Genomic DNA, 9,928 nt, shown 5'->3' with positions numbered 1-9,928 from the left:
ATTGGCCGTTGTGTCTCCACCCACCGTGTTCATTGGGCAGGCTGGCTGCGGTGACAGTGAGTGGCAGACGCCGGGCCTAGCTCTCGCGATCTGGTCGAGCCCAACGGAGCCGTCGGAGCCCCTGGAATCACCCGGGTCACGATTCCTGAGGTGAAACGCGAGACCGGTGGCTGGTTGTCTCAGGGCTCCGGCTGACCTGACCAAGGGTGTCCACGGAGACCTAAGTGAGCTCGCGGCGGGTAACGGGGGTAGGGGCGCCGCGGGCGGGGCACAGGCGCGCAGCCGGAATGTTTTGATAGCGGGGGCGCGCCGGCGGGGGCGCGCGCGGGCAGCGGGCCCGCGCGCAAGGTTGTCCGCTGTAAGGGAACCGAGCCCTTGGCCTGGTGACGAGCGACCCTGGGGTGCCCTGGGCTCGGGTAGTGGCGGCTGGGTGTGGGGGGGCAACCCAGCCCACCTGGGGGGTCGGATGTCGGACTGGCTCCTTCCTCCAACACCTGCAGGAGCCCTTGAACCCAGGCGGGGCCGGCCGGGGTTCCATGGGCCCTGGGTTCACATTGCCCCGGTGAGTGGTGAGCTCCGAGGGTTTGGTCAGCTCCTTTGGACCCGGTTTTCTCACTAACCCGGGGAATCCCACCGGGGCCAGGCTGGGCCGTGCTCCAGGGCTCCAGGACTGGGTGAGTGCCACCTAGACCGTGCCTGGCTCCGTGGACTTACGGAACGCACAGTTTGCCCTGCATCTGTGTCAGGACTTCCCACCCAGGAGCTGTGCCTGCCTGCCGGGCCCTCAGTGCTAGGGAAGCAGGGGAAGGGGTCGACCACAAAGGGCCTCTTCGGAAATGACTGTCACCTTGGGTTTTGGGTTTGGGGCTTTGTGGACCCTGTTGGCCTAATTTCTGAGGCTGAGGTGGAGCAATGAAGAAACAGTTCAGAGGGGCCTTCCCATCTCAGACCTGTACTCAGTCTTCACAGCTTTTCAGTAAGCCTCCTGTTGAGTTGAATGAGTGGCCCTGTATAGTACTACCAGAGGACATGGAAAAATGCATAACCCTAGGCTGGAACGGTGCCCCCCTACCCCCTGTTGGCCTCCTCTTAGCTGGGGAGGAGGGGTGGGTGGGTGCCTGGGAAGGTTGGGTTTTTTTCTGTCCCCACTCCCTAGTCTCTGGGGCCTGACACCTTCTATTCTAGCAGCTGCAGAGCGAGGGCATCAAGGGCTGGAGTGGAGCAGACACTGTCCATGGAGCTGGTAAGGCCATGTGCTTATTTCAAACTTTTGTTTACAAAGTGCTTCCAAACTTCCAGTTTCTTGGGAGACCAGGCTCTCCAGGAGGCAGGTGGAGGGCTGCTTCCCTCCACTAACGGAAGATGAAACAGCCCCCACCCAAAGGAGCAGAGTCAGTAAGTCCCCAGCAGACACTCAGTAAAGGCTCTGGGAGAGAATCGCTTCTCGGCCTTTTGGCTGAGATCAAGTGTAAGGGCTCTAGGAATGACTGACCTCATTGGTCAGTTAAGCTCTCCCAAGCCCTGAGCTTGCTGCTCTCCTTTCATTACTCCTCCTCCTCTGTCTTTGAGCCAAGAAGACTGGTAGTAGGGGCCAAAGACTCTTTCTCACTCTCGATTTAGTAGGCAGGGCAACGGACAGGCAGCACCAGGGGCTGAGCCAGGGTCTTTTCTTCCGTGTTCCTGACAGGTGGATAAGGCGGGTCGGGGGCGGTGGTGATGGCGCAGTTCGACACTGAATACCAGCGCCTAGAGGCCTCCTACAGCGATTCACCCCCAGGAGAGGAGGACCCGTTGGTGCACGTCCCTGAGGGGAGCAAGTGTGAGTTCTTGGCCGTGACAGCCAGAGCTGGGGCATGGGGGAGAGTTGTGGAGGAACACTGGGAGCAGGGGGCTCATGTTCCTCCAGGGCTCTGACAGCTCTGCTCTTGTGCACACAGCACCTTGGCACCACATCGAAAACCTTGACCTCTTCTTCTCTCGAATATCCTTTATGTCTCTGTGTAGGAGCTCTGGGACCTTTAGCCCTTCTCTAAGCCAGGCCCCTGTGGGAAGTTTGGGTGGGTTTGACTGCAGTCCCTAGAAGAGGGATGGAACTCTTGAGGCTAAAAGAAGATGAGGAAATAATGGTCACTGTACACAGTGATGGCCCACGTTTACCAAGAGCTACGTTCCCTTCACTTTGTGCTGTTAATTTATAAGGAAACTCTCCAAGGGTGATCCTCCTTTTTGATGGGATTCTAATAACCATAATAATTAATGTCTTTTGACTCATTCTGTGTCACCTCTGTGTTAAATACTTTACATGCATTATCTTAGACCTAATAATCCTTTGAGAAAGGTGCTATTATTCCCAACATACCACTGCAGACAAAAGCTTAAAGAGATTAAGTACTTGGCCAAAGTCACGTGGCTAGAAAGTCATAGAGCTAGGACTTAAGCTCAGGTATGTGACACCAAAGTCTGTGCTCTTAATTGCTATCTCTACCAACCACTTTTTCTTAAGAATTACACGTTTATAATCTACACCAGAAGAATGGCTTCACTTGTATGCTCATCGGGGAGATCTTTGAGCTCATGTAAGTATAAAAAGGGATGGATGATTTGGTGAAGGAATACATCTCAGTCTGTCTTCTCCTTGACCTCAGCCCTGGCCCTACCTGCCAAAGCATCTCGGTCCTGGGCTCAATATTCTGCAAACCTTTGTAGTTTAGGGACTGGGAATACCACCAAAATTTACAATCTTCACCTTTTTTTATTTTCCATATGAGGAAAACTTTACAAGTTCTGTCTCTTCCATGAAGATAACTCAGACTTGATCATTTCCTCCAAGCTCCAGTGTGATGGGCATGGTTCATTCAGAGATGCCACCCACTTGAGAAATGTCGCTGTTCTGCCTTGGTTGCACCCTAGGCCTGCTGCTGGGCAGAGAGCCTTCTAAGAGGAAGGAGCCCTATGGCCTTGCCAAAGAGGAAGGGGTTGGGAAACCCTCCCTCAGTAAGAAAAGAGTTCAAATCCCCCAAGGGTTTCTAACTACCACATCAAAAGGAAATCGGGGACCAGGATCCAGAGATAACAATCACAAGACTTTTGAAAGAGTCTTACAAGCAGTGGCAAAGATTACTCTGAGGCGGGGAAGCCCACTGATTCTGTAGGGCCTGAGGCTAAGAAGAAAAAAATAGGAGCTTGTTTGTGGTGCTAAGCAGTAGAGATAGCCCACTGGGAGTTCTCCAGTCCTTCCATTTCCCAGAGGCTGCTCCGCAATCCTGTTCTGCTGCTTCCAGACTTCTCTCTTGCCTACTTTGTTTCACTGGCACCTCTCTGATTCTGTACACGTGTTCCCAACTTTATTTCACTGGCATCTCTCTGATTCTGTACACCTCTTCCTAACCCCCCAGGCAGTTCCTCTTTGTGGTTGCCTTCACCACCTTTCTGGTCAGCTGTGTGGACTATGACATCCTATTTGCCAATAAGATGGTGAACCACAGTCTCCACCCTACCGAGCCCGTCAAGGTCACTCTGCCAGATGCCTTTTTGCCTGCCCAAGTCTGTAGTGCCAGGTAAGGGCCACCATTCAGAGGGCATCAGAGCCTATAGTTATGCTAGCAGGTGGGGAATGGAGTGGAATGTGAAGCAGTAACACATTCCTTAGAATACAGACTCGGGCTCAGCCTCACTGAATCCTCCAGCAGAGCAGTATGTCTGCCAAGACTCCTTAAGGGCACCCCTCTTTCCCCTTTCTTCCCTCAACCAGGATTCAAGAAAATGGCTCCCTCATTACCATCCTGGTCATTGCTGGTGTCTTCTGGGTCCACCGGCTTATCAAGTTCATCTATAACATTTGCTGCTACTGGGAGATCCACTCCTTCTATCTGCATGCTCTGCGCATCCCCATGGTGAGACTGGGAAGTTAGGCAGTTAACACCACAGCCCAAGCCATCTCCTGCAGCTTGGGAAGGGTGGGGCGTATTCCCGGGCATCAGGCATCCTCAGCCGTCATTGGCAGATCACGGAGTGTCTGCTTAAGGGCTCCACTCAGCTAAGCACAGAACACCTGACCCTCACAGCTAATGCAGGGCAAGGGGTCAGGCCAACTACCCCACCTTCCATACCGCGTCTCTTCCCCACCCCACAGTCAGCCCTTCCATACTGCACGTGGCAGGAAGTGCAGGCCCGGATCGTGCAGACCCAGAAAGAGCACCAGATCTGCATTCACAAGCGTGAGCTGACTGAGTTGGACATCTACCACCGCATCCTCCGTTTCCAGAACTACATGGTGGCGCTGGTTAACAAATCCCTCCTGCCCCTGCGCTTCCGTCTGCCTGGCCTCGGGGAAGTTGTCTTCTTCACCCGTGGCCTCAAGTACAACTTCGAGCTGATCCTCTTCTGGGGACCTGGCTCTCTGTTTCTCAATGAATGGAGCCTCAAGGCTGAGTACAAGCGTGGGGGGCAACGGCTAGAGCTGGCCCAGCGCCTCAGCAACCGCATCCTGTGGATTGGCATTGCCAACTTCCTGCTGTGCCCCCTCATCCTCATTTGGCAGATCCTCTATGCCTTCTTCAGCTATGCTGAGGTGCTGAAGCGGGAGCCAGGGGCCCTGGGAGCACGCTGCTGGTCACTCTATGGCCGCTGCTACCTCCGCCACTTCAACGAGCTGGAGCATGAGCTGCAGTCCCGCCTGAACCGTGGCTACAAGCCTGCCTCCAAGTACATGAATTGCTTCTTGTCACCTCTGCTGACACTGCTGGCCAAGAATGGCGCCTTCTTTGCTGGTTCCATCCTGGCCGTGCTTATTGCCCTCACCATCTACGACGAAGATGTGTTAGCTGTGGAACACGTCCTCACTACCGTTACACTCCTGGGGGTCACTGTGACCGTGTGCAGGTGGGCAGGGTAGGAGGTGGGAGCAAGCTGACTAGCATCCTCTGGCAAGGCTGACCTCTCACCATAACCCCAATCCCATAGATCCTTTATTCCGGACCAGCACATGGTGTTCTGCCCCGAGCAGCTGCTCCGCGTGATCCTCGCTCACATCCACTACATGCCTGACCACTGGCAGGGTAATGCCCACCGCTCGCAGACCCGGGACGAGTTTGCCCAGCTCTTCCAGTACAAGGCAGTGAGTGGAGTTGGAGTTAGGGCCTGCTAGAAGCTGGCTGGGAGCTCGGTGGTGAGGGCTGGTGTCCCTCCTGCTGTTGTGACCTTGGTCCCCTCCCTTTCAGGTGTTCATCTTGGAGGAGTTACTGAGCCCCATTGTCACACCCCTCATTCTCATCTTTTGCCTGCGTCCGCGGGCCCTGGAGATTATAGATTTCTTCCGTAATTTCACTGTGGAGGTTGTCGGTGTTGGAGATACCTGCTCCTTCGCCCAGATGGATGTTCGCCAGCATGGGCATCCCCAGGTACTGGGAGAGGAAGGGGGCAGGTGGCCAGAGGTGGTGTTGGCAAACTGCAACAAGGCACCCCTTCTAAGCCAAAACGTCACAGAAGGGCAGCCCTGTACCAGGGCACACACTGCTTGATAAACAAGAGCCTGGGCTGGATTTTAGCCCTAAACTTGAACCCTTGGCCAAGAAGCTCCCTTGAGAAAAGCACAAACCAAGCAATTGGCTCAGCATGTGGCCACTCATAGGGTAGGCACCAGGGCCCCTGGACAAGACAGAGCAGTGCGCTGCATTCTCTGTCTTCCGGGGGCCAAGCCTCTCCCCAGCAGGAAAGATACCAAACGGTTCTTGTGAGAGGACTGTCCTCACTGTAGCCTCCCTTGTGCAGTGGCTATCTGCTGGTCAGACCGAGGCCTCCGTGTACCAACAAGCCGAGGATGGGAAGACAGAGTTGTCACTCATGCACTTTGCCATCACCAACCCTGGCTGGCAGCCGCCACGTGAGAGCACAGCCTTCCTGGGTTTCCTCAAGGAACAGGTTCAGCGGGACGGAGCAGCTGCGGGCCTTGCCCAAGGGGGTCTTCTTCCTGAAAATGCCCTCTTTACATCCATCCAGTCCTTACAATCCGAGTCTGAGGTGTGTTCCTGGGGACCGGGAGTGGATGGGCAGAGTGGACTCTAGGAACTGGAGTTGAGGACTACGCATGGGGTGGAAGGGCCCACCCTATAGTTTTCCTTCTGTCTGTTCAGTCTGTGCCATTGGGTCCTGACGTGCAGAATAGTGGGGGGCCCAGAAGTCTCCCTCCAGCCCTGAGAATTCTACTCACCCCTTTTCTTTCATAGCCACTGAGCCTTATTGCAAATGTGGTAGCTGGCTCATCCTGCCGGGGCCCCTCACTGCCCAGAGACCTCCAAGGTTCCAGGCACAGGGCTGAAGTCGCCTCTGCCCTGCGCTCCTTCTCCCCTCTGCAACCTGGTCAGGTTCCCACAGGCCGGGCTCCTAGCACCATGACAGGCTCTGGGTGAGTAGAGGTGGACCAAGATGGGAGGGCATGGCAGTATAGCACCTAGCAACTCGTGTGGGTCTCAGAAATGTTGTTGACTGCTGTATGTCTGTGCTGGGAGGGACAGGGTAGACGCCAGGACAGCCAGCTCCGGGAGCAGTGTGTGGGAAGGACAGCTGCAGAGCCTGGTGCTGTCAGAATATGCATCCACCGAGATGAGCCTGCACGCCCTCTATATGCACCAGGTGAGTGGGCAGCAAGGGGTAGGGCCATAGAACCAAGGTGGCAGTTGAAAAATAGAGTAGAGCAGCTGTCCCCAACCTTTTTGGCAACAGAGGCCGCTTTCATGGAAGACAATTTTTCCACAGATGGGGGGTCAAGAGAGGAGGTTGTGGTAGATAGGAAGCGGAGCTCAGGTAGTAATGCAGGCGAAGCTTTGCTTGCTCGCCTGCTGCACGCCACTCACTTCCTGCTGTGCGGCCCAGTTCCTAACAGGTTACGGAAGGTACCAGTGTACGGCCTGGGGGTTGGGGACCCCTGGAATAGAGGACAAAGCTTGGTCCTTGTTATGGCAGAAAAAAAAATAGAGGGTTTTAGACATGGAGAAGCAAGATGTAGGTTCACATCCCTGCTGTCCTTTACCTGCTCTGTAATCTCCATTCCAACATACACCCTCTTACTAGCCTTTTAGCCAAGCTTATTCTCATCCAGGGTCTTTACATACTGTGGTTTCCCCTGCAAGGATCCCCTTCCATGAGATACCCATATGATTCCCTCCGTATTCGAGTCTCTGTGTTTACCTTTCCCATGAAGCCAGCTCTGGCCACCTTGAGTAAAAGCCTCCATTGTTTACCCCTCTGAATCTCCCTGCTCTGTTTTCCTCCATAGTATTTAGCACCATCTGACATATTTTTTCCTTGTTTATTTGTTTATTGTCTGTCCTTTTCCCTCCCTCGCTCCTGAGTGTATTGGCCCCACAAGGCCTGGGGCCTTTGTCTATTTTTCCCTGCCACATACCCAGCACCCAGAAGAGTGCATGGCACTTAGATGTGCAGTTTGTTCTTGAATCAAATGACTGTGTACAATGAGTGCTGCTCTGACCTGTGCAACGGCTCGTTGCAGGGGTCTGCTAAGAAGTTAACCCGTGAAATACCACTTGTATGTTACACACTACTAATACACTAGGTACTCTGGGTCACTTATACCACTTGGTGAGGGGATATAAATAGGAAGTGGCTGATACCATGGTGGGAAGCAGCTGTTTCAGACAGATATCCTTCTGTTCCCAAATAATGAGCACCCCACTTCTCAGCTCCACAAGCAGCAGGCTCAGGCTGAACCGGAGCGGCACGTGTGGCACCGCCGGGAAAGTGATGAGAGTGGGGAGAGTGCCCCTGAAGAGGGGGCAGAGGGTGCCCGGGCCCCCCAACCTATCCCCCGCTCTGCCAGCTATCCCTGTGCTGCACCCCGGCCTGGAGCACCTGAGACCACTGCCCTGCAAGGGGGCTTCCAGAAGCGCTACGGGGGCATTACAGGTATCCAGTGGGCGTACAGGAGGACACAACCTTCAGGGAAGGGTGGTTCTTTTGGGGCCTCTCGGGAAAGAAAGAGGTCAGAGGAACCAGGCCAAGGAAAATAACTCCTCCCTGCCTTCACCCAGGGCAGCCCCAGAACCCTTCTGCACATTCCTGTTTGTATTCATTCTAAGAGTATGTTTATTTGTGTCTCTAGATCCTGGCACGGTGCCCAGGGCTCCCTCTCACCTCTCCCGGCTGCCCCTTGGAGGGTGGGCTGAAGATGGACAGTCAGTATCAAGGCACCCAGAGCCCGTGCCAGAGGAGGGCTCAGAGGATGAGCTTCCCCCTCAGGTGCACAAGGTAAGGGCTCCAGGGCCTAGTAACAAATGCCAGACGTAGGAACTTCCAGGCTGAGGTCAGAGCTTCTCATGCAAAAGAAGGTGGGCCTCTCAGGCACAGATACTGCACCCTTCCTTCCAAAGTATACTCCCCTTTCTTTCCTATCTGCTCTGAAATCTAGGGCTTGATTTTTCCTTCACTTACCTCCCCAAGAATCAAGCTTTCCTTTTCCTTTATCTCCACGCTTCTGTTGGGTAAACAGCTGAAGACTGTCTCTACTACCAACCCTTTTCTTTCTGCAGGTGTAGACAAGACTGACGAGGGTCCCTGTGCCCCAGGATGCAGGCCTCTGTTGCCCTGCCATCCCCTCCGCCCGCCATGGAGGGCTTCTCTGAGTGTTGCCTGGCTCCACGCGTGTGGTGTTTGTGTGTCCGTGCCTGGCCAAGGGAGGTGCCAACACTGGGCTCACCACAGCCCTAGGAGAGAAATTGGGGGCCTAGGAACCAGGGCACACAGGACTCAAGCTCATCCCCAGGAACCCCCATGGCTCAGAGTGTGGTGCTAGAAACTGGTCCCCAGCCCCAGTACTGCCACCTTTGCATCCACCCCTGCAAATCTCCAGAGGACTGCCCACCACAGAAGCTGCCAACCAGGGAGAACCTGTGCCAACTGTGGAATGGGGAGGTTGGGCCTGGACCCTCAACCTCTGCAGCCTCCCTCTCCTGGCCCCAAACAGATGAGCAGCTCAGGCTGTGGCCCTTACCTCACCCCCAGCTCTCTCCCAGTGCTGCAGCCTGCTCACCCCTCTCCCTCCTGCACATCCCTGGCATGTGTGCTGCTTGCTCTGGTTTTGTTCGCTTGCTCCCCTTCTGTTCAGCTTTTGATTTGCGTTGGCGTAGAGGTCCTAGGTCCCAGCTCCTCTCATGCTATCTTTTGACACTAAGAGGGAAGTTTTCTCAATTGCAGGAGCAGGATGGAAATTTTTTGCTGCCCTGTCCAATTTTTCGGATGGGGCCCCGAGAGACTGAGACCTTCCTGTGCCCCATTACTGCTTATTGTAACCCCCCCCACCCTCACCACTACCTGCACAAGGGACAGGATTGAAGTGTGCCCTGGTCTGTCTACCTCCCAGCAAGAGAGCTGTGGCCTGCCTCCGGCTGTCCCCTAGAGGGTGACAAAGGGGCGACAGGATGGCCTCGCCCTAGGCTTTGGGCTGCCGCATTGCATGCTGGGACTCGGCTCTTCCTCCGCCCCACCCTCTCACTGAGCTCTGGTCCGCTGCGGGTGAACGGTGAATTGCCCTTCCTGAGCTCACAGCTTCCTGAACTCACAGCGGAAAGCGGTGGGGACCGTGTACAGCTTGATAACCCTTAATAAAGAAGGGACTTTGACCGGTTGTGGCTTTGTTTCGCGCGGCTACATTTCTGGGAACCAGAGCAATGAAGTGCGTGTGATCCCTCCAGGTGGCTTGGGACCAGGACAGGCCCTGTAGGAAAGTGGGCCCACGCGGTGGCTCGGGCACACTGAGCTAGTTGGCTTAGTGGAAGGTCCCTTTCCGATCCGTGACTCCTTGGAGGTCAAGGTCTCCAGCCAGACTGGCGGTCAGATTTCCCGCTCAGAGCGCGTGACCAAGTTGCCTTCCCCCTTCTGTTTTGCCTTCCCCCATGTATCATTTACCCCCGCCCCT

At 55.0% G+C, this 9,928-nt stretch overlaps 1 protein-coding gene across 8 annotated transcripts; it reads left to right on the top strand.

The window, feature by feature from the left end:
* Window positions 1–47: 47 nt before the first annotated feature.
* Window positions 48–9,634, top strand: ATG9A (autophagy related 9A). Of its 8 annotated transcripts, none has more exons than XM_045198354.2 (16): window positions 48–224; window positions 1,189–1,243; window positions 1,688–1,819; window positions 1,938–2,057; window positions 2,504–2,576; window positions 3,396–3,557; window positions 3,752–3,893; window positions 4,133–4,881; window positions 4,963–5,116; window positions 5,220–5,399; window positions 5,770–6,018; window positions 6,225–6,403; window positions 6,513–6,630; window positions 7,698–7,920; window positions 8,117–8,262; window positions 8,544–9,634. In XM_045198354.2, the coding sequence occupies exons 3-16, from the start codon at window positions 1,717–1,719 to the stop codon at window positions 8,547–8,549; spliced, it is 2,604 nt and encodes an 867-aa protein (XP_045054289.1). In that variant the 5' UTR covers window positions 48–224; window positions 1,189–1,243; window positions 1,688–1,716; the 3' UTR covers window positions 8,550–9,634. The 8 variants fall into 8 exon arrangements, with proteins under 8 accessions (XP_045054289.1, XP_045054288.1, XP_024419748.1 ...); XM_045198353.2 differs by having other exon boundaries at window positions 1,186–1,243; XM_024563980.3 differs by having other exon boundaries at window positions 49–224; window positions 1,186–1,243; window positions 1,938–1,981; window positions 2,512–2,576.
* Window positions 9,635–9,928: the final 294 nt, after the last annotated feature.

The sequence above is a fragment of the Desmodus rotundus genome, chromosome 2 (genome assembly GCF_022682495.2).
Source record: "Desmodus rotundus isolate HL8 chromosome 2, HLdesRot8A.1, whole genome shotgun sequence".
In the NCBI taxonomy this organism is placed as follows: Eukaryota; Metazoa; Chordata; class Mammalia; order Chiroptera; family Phyllostomidae; genus Desmodus; species Desmodus rotundus.
This window is presented reverse-complemented; position numbering and strand designations above follow the sequence as displayed.